This window comes from Piliocolobus tephrosceles, chromosome 2, assembly GCF_002776525.5.
Source record: "Piliocolobus tephrosceles isolate RC106 chromosome 2, ASM277652v3, whole genome shotgun sequence".
Classification (NCBI taxonomy): domain Eukaryota; kingdom Metazoa; phylum Chordata; class Mammalia; order Primates; family Cercopithecidae; genus Piliocolobus; species Piliocolobus tephrosceles.
In genome coordinates this window covers 99,597,309-99,616,354 of record NC_045435.1, presented here as the reverse complement: position 1 = coordinate 99,616,354, position 19,046 = coordinate 99,597,309, and the positions used below count along the sequence as shown (strand labels likewise).

Sequence of the window (19,046 nt, the reverse complement as noted above, 5' to 3'; positions counted from 1 at the left end):
TGAGCCGTGATCATGCCATTGCACTCCAGCCTGGGCAACAAGGACAAAACTCTGTTTCAAAAAAAAAAAAAAACAACTCCCTGAAGTATGTGGGCTAGTGGTGAAAGAAAGCTGGAGAAAAGGAGCAGGAATAATAATAAAGATTGTCATTTGATTTTGAGCACTTCCAGTGTACATTCTGCAAGTACTGTAAGACATTACCTCACAAAATCTCTAAGGTGGATATTCTTTATTTAATGTGTACTTATACGAAACCTGGAGCTCAAGGTGAAGGAATTTGCCCAAGGGTGCATGTGCACTATCGTGGCACTAATTAGCCATGTGAATTGAGATGCATTACTTCAGTTTGCTCATTTCTGAGTCAGCCTAGCAAGATGACTTCTAAAAATTTTTTCCAGCCAGGCGCATTGGCCTGTAATCCCAGCACTTTGAGAGGCCAAGGCGGAAGGGTCACTTGAGTCTAGGAGTTGCACAAACACACACACACACACACACACACACACACACAAGCCAGGCATGGTGGCAAATGCCTGTAGTCTCAGCTACTCAGGAGGCTCAGGTGGAAGGATCACTTGAGCCCAGGAGGTTGAGGCTGCAGTGAGCCATGGACAAGCCACTGCACTCCATCCTGGCTGACAGAGTAACACTCTGTCTCTAAAAAAAAAAAAAAAAAAAAAATTTTTTCCAGGGAATAATAAAGGAAGCTAATATTTATGGAGCATCTACTGTGTGCCAGATACTTTGCATACATTATCCCATTTAATGCTCTTATCCCTGCAGGGAAAGTATTACATTTGTTTATCACTTGCAGAACTAAGTGATATTTACCACAGAGTAGTCAAATATTTTTAAGCCCAAAATCAAGTGATACCACTTTTCTGCTGAGAATGTTTCAGTGGTTTCCTTTGCACTTGGGATAAAACTTAAATCCCTCACCCCACCCTTGCTCCAGCCCTCCCCTTTCCTTCTCCCACATGGTGCTTTGGCCGTACAGCTCTTGTGGCTGATCTGAACGGACTGAGCTTTTTACCCTTTTGCTTTTGCTGTTCTCTCTGTCTGGGAACCCCCTGGTTACCTCTTGGCTTGCTTGGTGTGGTGGCTTACACCTGTAATCCCAGCACTCTGGGAGGCCAAGGTGGACGGATCACCTTAGGTCGGGAGTGTGAGACCAGCAAGTCACCTCTTGCCAGAGGCCTTCTTTGTCCATTCAGTCTGAAGTTCTTTCTCCTCTCATTTCCCCATCATTCTGTTATGCTACCTTGTTTTATTTTCTTTATTGTGTTTATTGATACTTAAAATGATCTCTTTTCTGTTGCTATTTGACTCTCCCACTAGAAAGTAAGCATTGTGGGTTGGGTGCTGTGGCTCACACCTGTAATCCCAGCACTCTGGGGGACAGAGGCAGGCAGATCGCCTGAGATCAGGAGTTCGAGACCAACCTGGCAAACATGGTGAAACCCCGTCTCTACAAAAAAATACAAAAAATAGCTGGGTGTGGTGGTTTGTGCCTGTAATCCCAGCTACTTGGGAGGCTGAGACATAAGACTCGCTTGAACCTGGAAGGCAGAGGCTGCAGTGAGTTGAGATCACACCACAGCCTGGGAGACATAGTGAGACTGTGTCTCAAAAAAAAAAAAAAAAAAGGAAGTAAGCATTGTGAGGGCAGTTACCTTATCTGTTTTGTTCATTGCTGGATGTAGTTAGTGTATAGCAGTGTCTGATGGATGGATAGATGGAGGAATGAATGAATGAGACTTGACAAATTCAGCTCACTTATTCAACGCCCTGCAGCTCTACGGGATGAAGCTACACTCCAGAGTCCTGCTACATTGGCTGCATGGCCAGCTGCTGGGACCTGAGCGTTGTCAGATAAGCAGTCTACCAGAGAACAGACTGATCTTTTTGGCCTGCCACCAGCACAGGGGTTCATCCACAGCTCTGTGGAACCAGCACAGAGAAGTTGCTTGCTCCTCCAAAATGCAACCCACAAAATTTGGCTAAGTTTAAAAACAAGAATACTAATGATCTGCACTTCCTTTTCTTCATTGCAGAAAGAGACATCGGGAAGATTCTGATGTCGAAATGGTGGAAGATGATTCCCGAAAGGAAATGACTGCAGCTTGTACCCCCCGGAGAAGGATCATTAACCTCACCAGTGTTTTGAGTCTCCAGGAAGAAATTAATGAACGGGGACATGAGGGTATGTAAATGCTGCTGCCTGCCTGGGATGCATAGGGCCTCAACTGCCAAGGTTCTGGAAATGCAGAAAGCAGTCATGTTGTCAGAGTGGCCACTACAGTTTTGCTGGGCAAGCTCCTCTTCCTTTACTAACCCACAATAGCATCAGCTTAAAGACAATTTTTGATTGGGAGAAAAGGGAGAAAAATAATCTCTGTTTATTTTAATTAGCCTTAATTGGTATTCTTGTTAAACCATAGGAGTCAGAGTAAATCAGTCATTTCACCAATTTTCAGTTTGTTTCTGTCTTAGCTGAAAGCAATGTAATGGTAAGCAAAATTCTTATCTTGTGTACTGAATGGCATGTCCTGTTGCTGAAAGTGCACAGACTTGGGAGGTAGCCATGAGCTCAAATTCTGGCACTACCACATCTCTTTTGTGACCTTAGACTCCTGACCTAACCTTTCTATGCCTCAGTTCTTTCTTACCTATAACATGAAATTAATTTTACCCTTAAAGATCATTGTGCTGATTAGAGATAAAATGTAAATAATAACACTTGTTACAGAGTAAGGAGCTGACACTTTTATATTCTGAAGACAAAGTAGTAAATCATTATCATCTTTGTCAGAAATAGGTTTTGAGAATACCTGAGTATAGAACTATCTTGATCCCTGTTACTTCAAAACTAAAATAATGGTTTTAGGAATTAAAAGGTGAGGCTAGTCACCTCCAAGGGATGAACTGACTCAGGGATTGAGGTGTGTAACAGTGAACTGGCCCAAGCAACAATCCTGACCCCACTTTATGAGTGAGACAGTAATGGTCTAAGTGTAGACACGATTGTCCAGGGCTCCAGTAGGCAGCTCTGTACTTGAGAATTTAGCAGTGACACTTCTATTTTTCATCTATTATACTTTTTTTTTTTTTTTTTTTTTTGACACAGGGTCTCACTCTGTCACCCAGGCTGCAGTGAATTTTTTTTTTTTTTTTTTTGTAGAGATGGGGTTTTGCCATGTTTCCCAGGCTGGTCTTGAAATCCTAGGCTCAAGTATCCTCTCACCTGTCTTCCAAAGTGCTGGGATTACAGGTGTGAGCCAGTACACCTGGCCTATTACATATTTCTTAATTAAGGTAGTCAGATTTCAAAACTGTTACAAAGTGTATCTTAAAATATGACAATCTGGTTTAATTTTTAAAAGACATGAGTAGTCAAGGAGCAATTCTGTGCCTTTCCCACTAGTCCCTAACCTTTTAAAATAGCTGCTTCTTGGCCAGGTGCAGTGGCTCACGCCTGCAATCCCAGCACTTTGGGAGGCCAAGGTAGGCAGATCACGAGTCGAAACCATCCTGGCTAACACGGTGAAACCCCATCTCTACTAAAAATACAAAAAATTAGCCAGGCGGGGTGGTGGGCGTCTATAGTCCCAGATACTCGGGAGGCTGAGGCAGGAGAATGGCATGAACCCAGGAGGCGGAGCTTGCAGTGAGCCGAGATTGCGCCACTGAACTCCAGCCTGGGCGACAGAGTGAGACTCTGTCTCAAAAGAAAAACAAAAAACAAAACAAAACAAAAAAAACCATCTGCTTTTGATTCAGTGGCTTCTTTAATTTTTTCAGTCTCAGTCACCACTTGTCTAAGCAAATTCAGGAAATCTTCAACTTGCCTTTCTGCATTTGTTCCCTTTTCTTAGCATTTTGGGCCTTTGTTTACATGTGGGAAAAGACCCACAGGTCGTCTCTCCCTTTGGGCAGGATACAAGCTTCCTGTGACTGAGGTTTTGCTAGCTGTAGAAGTGGCTGCCAGTTGGCTTCTGGTTTTTATTTCCATGATTTGCTCCAGTTGCTCTTCCATTCCATCATTGTTAGCTTTCAAGCTAGGAACTTCTAAAATGCTTTTAAAAGGTGAGCTGTTACTTGATGCATTTAGCAGTCTTCCTCACAGTGGTTTTGATGGACAGATTCCCTCAGTTTGGAAATTATGAGTTTTCTTAAAGGGTTTGTCTCCCTCATGTATAGCAGGCTGTTAAAAGTTACAATGTCAGTAACTTTCTGAATAGTATCAAACTGTTGTCAGTGCAGTGTATTAACAAAGCTAACCTGCCTCGAGTTTGTTCAGCTTTGGAGTCTTGCTGAGGCTAAAATGATAAATCTAAATGATTTAAAATTATGTATTCCTACACAGTATCTCACTTAATTATAGAACAGTCTTGTGAGGGAGGCAGAGCAGATGCCATTTTCTCTATTTTAAAGATGAGGAAAATGGAATGGAAAATGGAGAGGACAGACTAATTGCAACATCTCCACAATCAAAAACAGGCCCAGGTTCCTGCCTTGTTGGTGGTGGGTTGCTACTGGCAGTGGCCTTCATGCAGGAAGGCTAGATGCATAACCAGGTCAACAGCCCTTGCAGGACAAGCATGCCATGTAATTCTGATTCCATCGATTGAGGCTGGTGTTTTCAAACATGCTGCTTACAGACGGAATCGCCTGTGCTGTGGGGAATGGAATGTGCTCTTGCTTTGGAGCCAGAACTCCTCTGAAGCTCCTACCACCTACACCATTCAGAGACCAGACAGATAATTGTTCAACATTTTGGGCATGATTTTCGTGCTTTGTAAAATGTGCTACACTGCAGCCTTTACTGGGCTGTGGTGATGAACACTTAAGATACTGTGTGTGTGCTTTATAATCTGTAAGGCACTGTTCAAGGAGAGGGACCTCTGCCATGAGCCCCTACCCACTGGTATCTGGTTGACACCCAAAGCCCCAGCCTTGGAGAAGCTGATTATCTTTGAGTTGAATGCTGTATAGGGATTTGACTGAGGCTCAGGTTTGACGAGGAAGACCACTAGCCTTAATAGACCAAGAGGCTGACTACTCCCTGATGAAGTTCCCCAGGTCATGAAAGAAGTAAGAGATACATTCCTTGTCACAGCTTTCTTAGTTGCACCTGATCTGTATGATTATTTGAGCAGTGTGTTGTCTGTGCAGAGGTCATGTTTGTGGAGCTCACTGCCTCGTTCTTGGTGCTGAGCAGAGTACCTGGCATGTATACTCAGTAGATATTTGCTAAGGGAGCGAGTCAGTGATTGAGAGGAGCAGCCTGGGAGGTAAAGCCCTAGAATCTTTATTTTAAAGGGATGTCAAAGTTGAACGTTCAGTTAGACAGTTCTCTTGAGTTTAGGGATTTACCCATCCACAGTGGACACACTTTGAGTTAACAAGTGAGGTTAATTTTGACAGGTTCCAGTATCCAGGCAAGCATTCTATGGAATAAGGTTCATCTCAGAGATTAGTAATGACTGAATTTACTTACTGCTAGTCCCATAATTTTGATCTGTTAATTAATGGGGTTAAGAAATGTCATAAGCTATTTGCTACCATTTAAAGTGAAAATACCCTTAACGTTTTTTGCCTCCAGATATCCACACTTAATTTCATTTTCTTGCTCTTTGGTGAACAGTCCTGGGTCTGAATGTATATATTCATGGTTTGTCACTAGGTGACAGTTTTTTTTGGTACAAGAAATCAGTTCAGCAAACATTTGTCAAGTATCTTCTCTGTAAAAAATGTACTGTGCCAAGCTCAGAAGTAGGAAGTGAAATGGATCAACTATGACCCCTGCTTTAAAGAATACCATGGTGTTATCTGGGAATTGTTTAGGTAGAATGAAAGAAATCCTCTAATAGAGATATGAGGCCAGTTCAGCAGAAAGCCAGGGTGAGCTCTCCTGAGAAGGATGGAAGGGTGTCTTGATTATCTCTGGTAACAGCAAAGGTACTGGCATACAGTGGCCATTGGAAGACAGCCAGCAGGGGATGGGGGCGTTTACCCTTGCAAGTGAGCATTAGGGACTAGAGGACTGGTCGCCCTTTCTTCAGGTTTGGTTTCCCTTGCTGCTTCTCAGAAAAAGATGCTGAGACTCAAGGCCTCAGTTATGAACTTAGATATGTGGTTTGGCTTTGAAGTACAGACCGATTTTGTCCGATTTTGGCAGGGAAATGCCTGCAGACCAGCACTATGGGGATATTTAGGTTAGGGACGAAATGAAAGTTGTTTTAAGTCCTGATAAGAGGCTGTGAAGAGGTACAAGAAGCCTCACAATGCCCAATGAAGAAAAGCCCTGTGCTTGGTGCTGCTGCCTCCCTCCCCCGTCCTGCTGGCAGGGCTGCGCTTCAGTAGCTCTGGATGCGTCAGAGCAGTCCATGAACATTCTGTGTGGAAAATCTCTGACTGTTTTAGTGGATTACACTGCTCTCCCTTTCCTCCAGTGCCTCATTATTCAGGATTATTTGATGTTCTCCAGCTTTTAAAATAATCATTTTCCGCCTACGCAGAACATCCTGTAGAGACATCGAGTTTCCAGTGGGAACAGAGAGGAATACTTACTCTAAAAATGAAGAAAATAAACCTCTTTTTATGGGGTGGGGGATAGTATTGCAGAACTTCTATAATAGTATGAGAATTCACTTGTGGTGCCAAAGCTTAAAAAGAAAAGTATAGTAAAAACATAATGTATAGGCTTATTGCCATGCTATGACCCATGCTGTTTTCTCCACCCTCTCTTGTCCCCACTCTTCCTTTTTGCTGGTGATATTTTTACTTATTTCATGAAAACAAAGATACATATACACACACATAGATATATGCACAAGTATATATATAGGTGCATAACACACACATACATATACATTGGTAAATTTAAAAATCATATTTATAAAATATATGTAGCGTCTACAGAAAAACATGAACACTTGTGAGAATAGCACCTGCCTAAGAAATAGGACATCACCATCACCTTTGAGGCTCTTATGTGCTGCTCCCCTGTGCCATTCCCTTCCCTTCTTCTTTAGAGGTGATTACTATTCTAAATTTTGGGATTATTATTTCCTTTTTTTATTACAGTTTTATTACCTATATTTGTAGTCCTAAAAAATTGTTTAGTTTTGCAAGCTTTAGATTTTATAAAAGTAGAATTACACTGTAAGTTTAGTTTTTCTGCAATTTATATGTAGCTATACATATATTCCTAAGATTCATCCATCTTGTTACATACAGCTCTGGTTTACCTTTTCTGTATAATACAGATTCTGCTTCATGAATTTACAGTTCATTCATTCTTCTGTTGAAGGACAGTTGGAGCACTCATATGGTCTCAGTCCCTGTGTCTCCACATGCCACCTTGCTTCCCAGCCTCATATGAGTTGATTGGTGGCCTGGCATACTGGATGAAAAGCTCTAGGTCATATATTTAAGAGAGTTATTGCTGGGTCATAAAATGACAGATTATTTTCCAGAGGGGTCATATTCATTTATATTATCACCAATAATTATACTGTCAGATTTTTACCTGTTTGATGATTGTGAAACAGTATCTGATGGTAGTTTTTATTTGCATTTTCTTGGTTGCAATAAAGTTAAATGTATTTCAGCCAGTCGTGTTGGCTGATGCCTATAATCCCAGCACTTTAGGAGGCCGAGGTGGGTGGATCACTTGAGGCCAGGATTTCAAGACCAGCCCGGCCAACGTGGCAAAACCCCATCTCTACTAAAAATATAAAAATTAGCTGGGTATGGTGTCACATGCCTGTAATCCCAGCTACTTGGGAGGCTGAGGCACAAGAATCACTTGAACCCAGGAGGTAGATGTTGCAGTGAGCCGAGATTGTACCACTGCACTCCAGCCTGGCCAACAGAGCAATAAATAAATAAATAAGTAATCAATAAATAAGTATATTTCATTAACTGTTAAGTGTCTGTTCAAGTTTTTTACCCAATATTTGATGGGCTCTTTTTTTGTCTTACCTAATTAACTTTTGGAGTTTTTAATATATTCTAGATAGTAGTGAGTTACATGAAAATATCTTCCTCTAGTTTAGGGATCCCCTAGTAACTTTTTAAAATGAATACTTGTTTTAGGAACAGAAATTCTTAGATTTAATGTAGGCAGATTTTATCAATTGTTCTTTACAGATTGGCTTTTTAGCTTAAGAAATCCTTCCTAACTTTGCGATAATTAAAGATATGCTCTTAGATTGTTTCCTAAAAGACTCATACTGAAGCCTCTAGCCCACCTGGAGTTGATTTTCACAGATACTACATTTTTTACTAGTTGTAGATCAGCCCCTTTGTAGAGCAAGTCTGTTAGGTGCCATTTTTATGGCAGCCTGTGCTCACTTTGTGTCTCTGTCACATTTTGGTAATTCTCACAATATTTCCAACTTTTTCATTATTACTATATCTGTTATGGTGATCTGTGATCACTGATCTTTGGCATTACTGTTATAATTGTTTGGGGCACCATTAAGCTGACTGTCTTATGTGGACAAAACCATGCCCACATAAGACAGTGAGCTTAATTAATAAATGTTTGTGCTCAGACCTCTCCACTAACTGGGTGTTCCCATGTCTTCCTCACTCTCCTCAGGCCTCCTTATTCCTTGAGATGCAATAATATTGAAACTAGGCAAATCAGTAACCCCAAAGTGTCCACAAGTGTTTAAGTGAAAGGATGAGGCCGGGTGCAGTGGCTCACGCATGTAATCCCAGCACTTTGGGAGGCTAATGCGGGTGGATCACCTGAGGTCAAGAGTTCAAGACCAGCCTGGCCAACATGGTGAAACCCTGTCTCTACTAAAAATACAAAAATCAGCTAGGCCTGGTGGTGGTCGTCTGTAGTCCTAGCTATTCAGCAGGCTGAGAGGTATGAGAATCACCTGAACCCAGGAGGTGGAGGTTGCGGTGAGTCGAGATCATGCCATTGCACTCCAGCCTGGGCAACAGAGTGAGACTACATCTCAAAAACAAAAAACAAAACAAAGCAAACAAAAAAACTGAAAGCAAGAACTTAATGAGAAAGGCATATTAAAAGCCAGTATAGGTTGAAAGCTTGGCCTCTTGTGCAAGTTAGCCAAGTTATACATGAATGATAAAGCGAAACAGCTTTATTGCTGTAATAAAGTTTTGGTGGTCTGGATAGAAGATCAAATCAGTCACAGCATTCCCTTAAGCCAAAGCCTAATCCAGGGTAAGGCCCTAACTTGCTTCAATTCTTTGAAGACTTAGAAGGGTGAGGAAGCTACAGAAGAAAACTTGAAAGCCAACAGAGACTGATGAGGTTTAAGGAAAGAAGCCACAAGTGCTGATGTAGACACTGTAGCAAGTTATCCAGAAGATCTAATTGATGAAGGTGGCTTACACTAAACAACAGATTTTCTATGTAGACAAAACAATCTATTAGAAGGAGCCATCTATGACTGACATAGTTAGAGGAAAAGTCACTGCCTGGCTTCAAAGCTTCAAAAGACAGGTTGACTCTCTTACAGGTACTAATGCATCTGGTGACTCTAAGTTGAAGCCAGTGCTCATTTGCCATTCCAGAAATCCCAGGGCCCTTAAGAATTATGCTAACTCTACTCTGCCTGTGCTCTATAAATGGAACAACGAAGCCTAGATGACAGCACATCTTTTAGAGCATGATTTACTGAATATTTTAAGCCCATTGTTGAGACCTACTGCTCAGAAAAAAAGATTCCTTTCAAAATATTACTGTTCATTAACAAGGTACCTGGTCACCCAAGATCTCTAATGTAGATATATAAGGAGATGAACACTAACATAGCATCCATTCTGCAACCCATGGATCAACGAGTGATGCTGACTTTCAAGTCTTATTTAAGAAATACATTTCATAGGGCTCTAGCTGCCATAGAAAGTGATTCTTCTGATGGATCTATGCCAAGTAAATTGAAAACCTCTGGAAAGAATTCATCATTTTAGATGCCCTGAAAAACATTGGAGATTCCTGGGAGGAAGTCAAAATATCAACATTAACAGGTGTTTGGTAGAAATTGCATCCAACCCTCATGGATAACTTTGAGGGGTTCTAGACTTCATTGGGGGAAGTAGCTTCAGATGTCTTGGAAATCACAAGAAAATTAGAAGTAGAGCTTGAAGATATGACTGAATTGCTGCAATCTCATGATAAAATTTGAACAGATGAGGAGTTGCTTCTTATGGATGAGCATAGAAAGTAGTTTCTTGAGAGAGAACTTAATTCTGGTGAAGATGCTGTTAATGTTGAAATGGCAACAAAGGATTTAGAATATTATATAAACTTAATTGGTGAAGCAGCAGCAGCACGGTTTGAGAGGATTGACACTAGTTTTGGAAGAATTTCTACTGTGAGTAAAATGCTATGAAACAACATGACAAACTACAGAGAAATCTTTCATGAAAGGAAAAATCAATTGATGCAGCAAACTTCACTGTTGTCTTATTTCAAGAAATTGCAACAGCTTCCTCAGCCTTTAGCAATCACCACCCTGATCAGTCAACAGCCATCATCAGGGCTAGATCCTGCACCAGCAAAAAGATAACAATTCGCCAACAGCTCAGATGACTGTTAGCATTTTTTAGCAAAAACCTTTTAAATTTTATTTATTTAATTTATTGGAGACAGAGATTGACTCTGTCGCCCAGGCTGGAGTGCAGTGGCACAGTCTCAGCTCACTGCAACCTCCACCTCCCAGGTTCAAGTGATTCTTATTCCTCAGCCTCCCAGGTAGCTGGGATTATAGGCATGTGCCACCACACCTGGCTAATTTTGGTATTTTTAGTAGAGACAGTGTGTTTACTATGTTGGCTAGGCTCGTCTCGAACTCCTGATCTCTGGTGATCCGCCTGCCTTGGGCTTCCAAAGTGCTGGTATTATTGGCATGAGCCACTGTGCCCGGCCAGCAAAAAAGTGTTTTTAAATTAAGCTACGTACATTGATTTTAGACCTAATGCTGTTGCACACTTAATAGATTACAGTGTGGTGTAAACATAAGTTTATATGCACTGAAAAACAAAAAATTTCACATGACTTGCTATATTGTGATATTGAGTTTATTGCTGTAGTCTGGAACTGAACCTGCAATATCTCAGAGGTATGCCTGTATCTACTTGTTCGATACTTGTTATTGTCAGTTTGTTTGGATTTGCCACATATTATTTGATCATAATTCTTTCCTGTAGATGTTTTATCGTCTGCCTGAACCTTTAGTGGGGCCTTTGGTGGCTTAGTCCTTTCACGCCTAAGACAATAGAAGTTTATTTTTCAGAGTTCTAAAAACTGGGAAGTCCAAGATCAAGGCACCAGCAGATTTAGTGTCTAGTGAGGGCCCGCTTCCTCATACATGGCGCCGTCTAGCTGTATCCTTACATGGTGGAAGGGGATGGCTAGCTCTCCGGAGTTTCTTTCATAAGGGCTAATCCCAGCAATGAGGGAAGACCTAATCACCTCCCAGAGGCCCCAATTCCTAATAGTGTCACCTTGGGGGTTAGGATTTAACCTGTGGATTTTGTGGGCACACAGACATTCAAACAATAGCCGTGGCAAACTTTTTTGCTTTGTCTAATTCACTCTTATTTTGAAAAGTATTTGTGTTGGGTTTAAAACTCCAGATTGGCAATTATTTTTTCTTAGTGCATTGAAGGTAATAGTGTTTCATTTTCTGATTTCTACTCTTGCTCTTGAAAATTCAGCTATCAGTCTTAAAATTTGTTACCTGTTGAAAATTCAGCTACCAGTCTTATATTTTATTTACTTAGTGGGTAATCTCTCTTCTTTCTGAGTACCTTTAAGATACCCTTTTAAAAATACCACGTAGTAACCTTGTGTGTTACGTGTGGATTTTGTTGGCCTTGCTAGCTGAGACTTGACAGTTTTCATCACTTCTGGGATATTCTCAGGTATTTTGTCTTCGAAGTCTTCAGATACTGTCCTCTTCCTGCCCTCTCTCCGACTCCTTCTGGAACATGAGTTATGTATTTATTATCTCCCATGTACATAAGTTATCTTTACATATTTTCAATTTCTTTATCTTTCTGTGTTACATTCTGGATACTTTTTTGATCTACCATCCAGTTAATTACCTTAACTTTGTCAAATCTGTTTTTAAGTTTATCTTGATTTTTCTTTTCAATTATTGTATTTTTCATTTTTAAAAACTTTATGTGCTCATTTGGAAATCTTGATCCCAGGAGATAGTGGATAGTGTCCTGCTGCTTACTCATGGTTTTAATACTTCTTGAGCATGCTGAACATACTTATTTTATGTTATTTGCTGATCTTTCCAATTCCTGAAACCTTTACAGATCTCATTTTGTGGATTCTTCTGGATTCTAATTCATGGGGCTTTTTTTGTAATTTTTTAACTGTTAATTCCTCATACTTTATCTGTGGGGAATTACTTGAAGCCTGGGTTGACAATGAAATTCTGCAGAGAGAATTTGCATTTGATTCTACGAGGAAACCGGAGGAACAGTCAGCCCTGATATCAGTTTAAATTAAAATCTCCGCTTAAGGTTTTCAGGCACTTGCTTAGCATGAATCCTGACTGGAAAAGCATGTGAGGACCAGTTTATGATTACAGATTCACGGGGTGTCATTTTTTCTTCCAACACCAATGCTAGAGGTGGCAATTTTGCTTACTGCCCTTGGAGGGGCAGGGAAGTGGGCATGGGCGTTGTAGTATGGTTTTCCTTTTCACTGGGGGTGCAGCCTTTGGAGTCTCAGCTTCATGTGTTGGGGAATTGGCCTCCCAGTAGACTCTCCATTTCAAACTATTCCATGCTTTTGTCCTCCTTTTGCCACCTTCAGAGCCTGTGAAAACTAATGTTTGTGATTCCTGAGGTTTCTCAAATGTCTTTAGATAAAGTTGACTTCAGAGATCTTGTTACCTGAGTTCTACTTTGTCTTAGATTTTGATCCTTGGGTGTCTTTAATCTTTTAGTAATTCCTTGTTGTATGTTAAAAGATTAGTTCTATTTTGTTCCTCATTTGTGTTTGTTTTCACCAGGAGGCTCAATTCAGGCTTCTTTGCTTACTTGGTGTCTCTAGCTCTGGTGCTTGGTGCTTTGGGCAATGAAGTGGGGTTGGTAGGATTCCATTACTTACCTGTTTTTTGGTTTTATTTTTTGTTTTGCAGTTCTCCGGGAGATGTTGCATAACCACTCCTTCGTGGGCTGTGTGAATCCTCAGTGGGCCTTGGCACAGCATCAGACCAAGTTATACCTTCTCAATACCACCAAGCTTAGGTAAATCAGTGAGTGTGTGAACAAGGAGAGCCACTAGAACAATGGTCCAGGGAGCACAGGCACAAAAGCTAAGGAGAGCAGCATGAGGTAGTTGGGAGGGCACAGGCTTTGGAGTCAGACAGATGTGGTTTCAAATCCAAGTTCGACCATTTCCCATTTATTTGACTGTAGACAAGTTACTTTCCTAAACTATGTCTCAGATTTCTCATGTGTAAGTTGTGGTATTCCTAGTTAATGTGCAGGGGTTTTGTTTGTTTGTTTGTGAGGGTAAGAAATAGCCCAAGAAGCCTAGTCCTTGGTAGTTGCTCAGCGCCCTGTAAATGTTGTGAACCAGGTGGTGAGGGTTTGGTGCTGCTAGAGAATTCCCTGTATGCAACAGAGTATTGTAGGTGATGCAAGAGAAAGAAGACCTGATGCCTTCTTTCCTCCCAGCTTTGAGAATGGAGCAAAGGCCTACCCCAGCCACCAAGCGAGCCAGTGGGCTTGATCAGCACAGGAAAGGTGACCCCATCAGTTTCATTTGACTGTTGCATGGCTGGCAACGTTTCTATTGATTGTTTCCAGGGACCTTGGTGGATGAGCTCCTGTTGAGTCTAGAATCTGTATTAAATCTGTTCTCAAATAGGTAATGCATATGGGAGGATGCTGCCACCTTGTATATACTAGACATCACCTACCTACTGTGAGACTCTCCCTCTAAGCCCTGCTGTGGCCTCAGAGTACTTATTGGCCCTGTCAGTGGGGCAGCCACTATACAATTGCATGGAGTTGGTACATGAGATAGAAACCTATTTGCCATCCCTTGAAACTGCCCCAGTCCAGAAGCTTCCTGTTAGCACATGTACCTCCTTGTATGTATTCAGAACTCATTCCTCCTAGGCTCGGAAACCCGTTTGGTACAACTCTGTTCAAGTTCCATTGTCTGCTTTGAGAATGCTTGGGCTTGTATAGTGCGCTGTCACTTTTCAATTTGTTAGGAATTCTACTCCCCTTGCTTTTTCTTTTCTAGCATGTCTAAGGGAATGACCTCCAAGGCCCCAAATCACAGTTGCATTCATGTTCTTTCATCTCACAGATACAAATTCAGGCCAGTCCCAGATTTGCAAAATGTGAATTGGTTTTCCAGTAAGGGGGCAGAAAAACATAGGGAGAGAACTGGGTTCTGAGTTCAATATCTGGATTCAAGTCCTTCCTTTATTACTAACTGACATAGAATAACTCAGCTACTCAATAGGTGCCTCAGTTTCCCCACCAAAATGCAGACATAGCAGGTGCTTTGTCTGCTTTGATGAGAAGAAGTCTTTAAGCAAGTCTGTGGGGTTCAATGTGTTTTAAGAACTATAAAGTACCATATAAATGTGGATTTATTCCCATTGTGTTTTTGGAAGTAATTCAATATAGTGTGTACTTCATAGCTGCCTTTGGACTATTGCCAGCCAGTGTATCATCCTAAACTACATGTCAGCGTAGTATAATCCTGCCTTAGGTCTACTTTTGATTATTTAGGAAGACTCCCTGCCCTCCCTGTACATTTCATATAATTTTTAATAAGTTGTAAAAAAAAAAAAAAGTGATTTATAGGATTCTTTGTAAGTGGGGGAAAGGTAAGCAGACAAAAAACTCTTTAAATTTTACGGCAGAGTGTTAGAAACCTTGTATAGCACCAGACAGGTAGGGACAGAACATGAGTGGTAGCAAGCCAGACTTGGTTTTAGTGCTCTAACCTATCTGTTAGAGGCTGGCCACTCAAAGCCCTGGTTGAAGATGTTGGGAATCCCAGCTCTTTGGAGGGGTAAGAGATTTTGTTAGACTGTTAAGCAGATTCCACAGCCAGGCAGAACTATTTCTGTCTCATCCATGTTTCAGGGATTACTTCTCCCATTTTGTCCCAACTGCTTGTGTCTCAAGCATGAATTCAGCTTTTCCTTAAACTCACTTCATTTTTATTTTCAGTGAAGAACTGTTCTACCAGATACTCATTTATGATTTTGCCAATTTTGGTGTTCTGAGGTTATCGGTAAGTTTAGATCCTTTTTACTTCTGAAATTTCAACTGATCATTTCTGAAAATAGTAGCTCTCCACTAATATCTTATTTGTAGTATATTAAATTTTTCTAAAAATTCTTAGGATAGTTGCTGTATTGTATTGCATATGGAGGTGTCTATAAGAAGTTTTATACTTTTTAGCAAAATAGTCATTTGGTAGCCAACTTAAACAAATGTTTATTAGTATAGAAGTTAATAAATATCTACTGATACTCAGCTGGGTGCAGTGGCTGATGCCTGTAATCCCAGCACTTTGGGAGGCCGAGGCGGGCAGATCATTTGAGGTCGGGAGTTCAAGACCAGCCTGAAATACTGTCTCTACTAAATTACAAATATTAGCAGGGCATGGTGGTGGGCACCTGTAATCCCAGCTACTCAGGAGGCTGAGGCAGAAGAATAGTTTGAACCCAGGAGGCAGAGGTTTCAGTGAGCTGAGATCGCGCCACTGCACTCCAGCCTGGGCAACAGAATGAGATTCCCTCAAAAAAATAAATATCTACTGACACTTAATACTTGGAAAGGGATAAAAATAAACATTATCTAAAGCCATGGCCCAAACGCAACCCCTACCAACAATTTTAGTCCATTTCTTCCAAGACTTTTTTTTTTCTATGCTTTTTGTGAAAACTGTCAAAAACTTTTTCAATGCCGAATTTTAGTTCTGAGTTAAAAATCATACTACCTGTTTATATGGTTTCATATCTTCTTTTTTCATGTGATATACTCTACAAAAAAGCCTGCTGAGATTTTGATAGGGATTATGTTGAATCTAGATCAATTTAGGGTGAAAAACTTTTGTTAGATAAATCCCTTAGTATTTCACATTTTTAAATGCTAAATGGTGTTTTTCAAAAATTTTTTCTTTTCTTTTTCGAGACAGAGTCTTACTCTGTCGCCCAGGTTGGAGTGCAGTGGCAAAATCTTGGCTCACTGCAACCTCCACCCTCTGGGGTCAAACGATTCTCAGACTGCCTCAGCCTCCCAAATAGCTGGGATTACAGACATCTGCCACCATGCCTGGCTAATTTTTTAAATTATTTTTAGTAGAGATGGGGTTTCACCATGTTGGCCAGGCTGGTCTTGAACTCCTGACCTCAGGTGATCTGCCCACCTTGGCTTCCCAAAGTGCTGGGATTACAGGTGTGAGCCACTGTGCCTGGCCTCAAATTTTTTTTTGTTTTTGTTTTTTTAAGAGACAAGGGTCTCACTCTTGCTGGAGTGAGTGGCGTGATCATAGGTCACTGAAGCTTTGAACTCCTAGGCTCAAGTAGCTAGGAATACAAGTGCGTACCACCACACCTGGCTAATTTAAAAAAAAATTGTTTTTCATAGAAATGGGAATCTTGTGTTACCAAGGCTAATCTCAATCTCATGGCCTCAAGTGATTCTTTTGCCTCAGCCTCCCAGAGTGCTAGGATTGTAGGTATGAGTTACTTCACCCAGCCAAAAAACTTCAATTTCCTATTGTTTGCTAGTATATAGAAATACATATAGTTTTGTACATTGATGCTGTATCTTGCAACCTTGTTAAACTCACTTATTAGTTCTAATAGATTTTTTGTAGATTCTATCAGATTTTCTATATATGATCATGTATATATCTTTATTCTTCTGAGAATAAAGAAACTTTTACTTCTTCCTATGCAATCTGAATGCCTTTTATTTCTTTTCTTTTCTTTTTTTTTAAGATGAAGTTTTGCTCTTGTCGCCCTGGCTGGAGTGTAGTGGCTGGATCTTGGCTTACTGCAACCTCCACCTCCCGGGTTCAGGTGATTCTCCTGCCTCAGCCTCCTGAGTAGCTGGGATTACAGGCGCCCACCACCACGCCCAGCTAATTTTTTTTGTATTTTTAGTAGAGATGGGGTTTCACCATGTGGCCCGGCTGGTCTTGAAGTCCTGACATCAGGTAATCTGCCCGTCTCGGCCTCCCAAGATGCTGGGATTACAGGCATGAACTACTGCACCCAGCTGCCTTTTCTTTCTCTTGTCTGCACTGACTAGTTTCCAATACAATGTTGAATAGAAGTGGTAATAATGGGCTGGGCATGGTGTCTCATGCCTCTAATCCCAGCACTTTGGGAGGCTGTGGTGGGCAGGTTACTTGAGGCCAGGAGTTTGAGATCAGCCTGGCCAACATGGTGAAACTCTGTCGCTACTAAAAATACAAAATACAGTTGGGCATGGCAGTCCACGTCTGTAATCCCAGCTACTTGGGTGGCTGAGGCATGAGAATCGCTTGAACACAAGAGGCAGAGGTTGCAGTGAGCTGAGAATGCACCACTACACTCCAGCCTGGGCAACACAGTGAGACCCTGCCTCAAAAAAAAAAAAAAAAAAAAAGGAAAAACGAAGTGGTAAGACTGGAAATCCTTCTCTTGTTCCTGATCTTAGGGGGAAAGTCTTTTACCATTAAGTATGCTGTTAGCCATAGATAGGTTTTCTGTAGATGCCCATTATGAGGTTGAGAAACTTCCCTCTGTTCCTTATTTGCTAGAAACTTTATTTAGGATTGGATGTTGAATTTTTTTCAAATGCTTTTTTTTTTGCATCTACTGAGATAATCATATGATTTTTCTTTTATAGTTTGTTAACATAGTGAATTACATTGATTAATTTTCATATGTTAAACCAGTCTTTGCATTCCTGGGATGAACCCTGCTTGGTTATAATATACAATCCTTTTTACATATTATGGGATTTGATTTGCTAAAATTTTTATTGTAATTATTTTATCTGTGTTCATGAATGTTACTAGTTTATAGTTTTCTTTTAGTCTTTGGTTTTGGTAACAGGGTAATGCTGGCCTCATAGAATGAGTTGGTAAGTATACCATACCCAGCTAATTTTTGTATTTTTAGTAGAGATGTTTCCTCCATGTTGGCCAGGCTGGTCTTGAACTCCTGACCTCAGGTGATCCACCTGCCTCAGCCTCCCAAAGTGCTGGGATTATAGGTGTGAGCCACTGCGGCCAGCCTGTTTCACATTTCTTAGGGTAGAAGCTGAGGTCGTGGATTTGAAAACTTTCTTCTTTTCTAATACAGGTGTTAAGTGCTACAAATTTCTCTTAAGCACTGGTTTAACAGCATCCCACAAATTTTGATAGTTTGTTTTCATTTTCATTCAGTTCAAAATACCTTCTAATTTCCCTTTCGATTTCTTCGACCCACAGGTTATTTAGAACCGTGTTATTTAGTTTCCAATTTCTTGAGGATTTTAAAAAAAATATGTTACTGATTTCTAATTTATTTCCATCTTGGTCAAAGAACATACTTGCCTTTTTTTTACACTTACTGAAACTTTTTTTATGGCCCAGAATATGGTCTATGTTGGTAAATGTTCCATATGTATTTGAAAAGAATTGGTATTCTGATCTCGTTGAGTCGAATGTTCTAAGTTTATCAAGTTGATAGTGATGCCCAAATCTCCTGTGTCTTTCCTGATTTTCTGCGTGTTCTATTATTGAGAAAGGGGTATTGAAACTTCCAACTATAATTATGATTTGTCTGTTCTCTTTGCAGTTCTCTTAGTTTTTGCCTTCATTTACATACATATACATATATACATATATATATATATTTTTTTTTTTTGAGATGGAGTCTCACTCTGTCACCCAGGCTGGAGTGCAGTGGCACGATCTCGGCTCACTGCAAGCTCCGCCTCCCGGGTTCACGCCATTTTCCTGCCTCAGCCTCCTGAATAGCTGGGACTACAGGTGCCTGCCACTACGCCCGGCTAAT

The 19,046-nt window shown here is 40.8% G+C and overlaps 1 protein-coding gene across 3 annotated transcripts in view; it reads left to right on the top strand.

Annotated features, from left to right (window-relative positions):
* Positions 1 to 19,046, top strand: part of MLH1 (mutL homolog 1) — a 54,897-nt gene that overhangs the window by 31,786 nt on the left and 4,065 nt on the right. For all 3 annotated transcript variants that reach the window (XM_023187480.1, XM_023187479.1, XM_023187478.1), the window contains exons 13-15: positions 2,052 to 2,200; positions 13,155 to 13,263; positions 15,217 to 15,280. In XM_023187480.1, the coding sequence (XP_023043248.1) occupies positions 2,052 to 2,200; positions 13,155 to 13,263; positions 15,217 to 15,280 (322 nt within the window). The remainder of the gene's footprint in view (positions 1 to 2,051; positions 2,201 to 13,154; positions 13,264 to 15,216; positions 15,281 to 19,046) is intronic.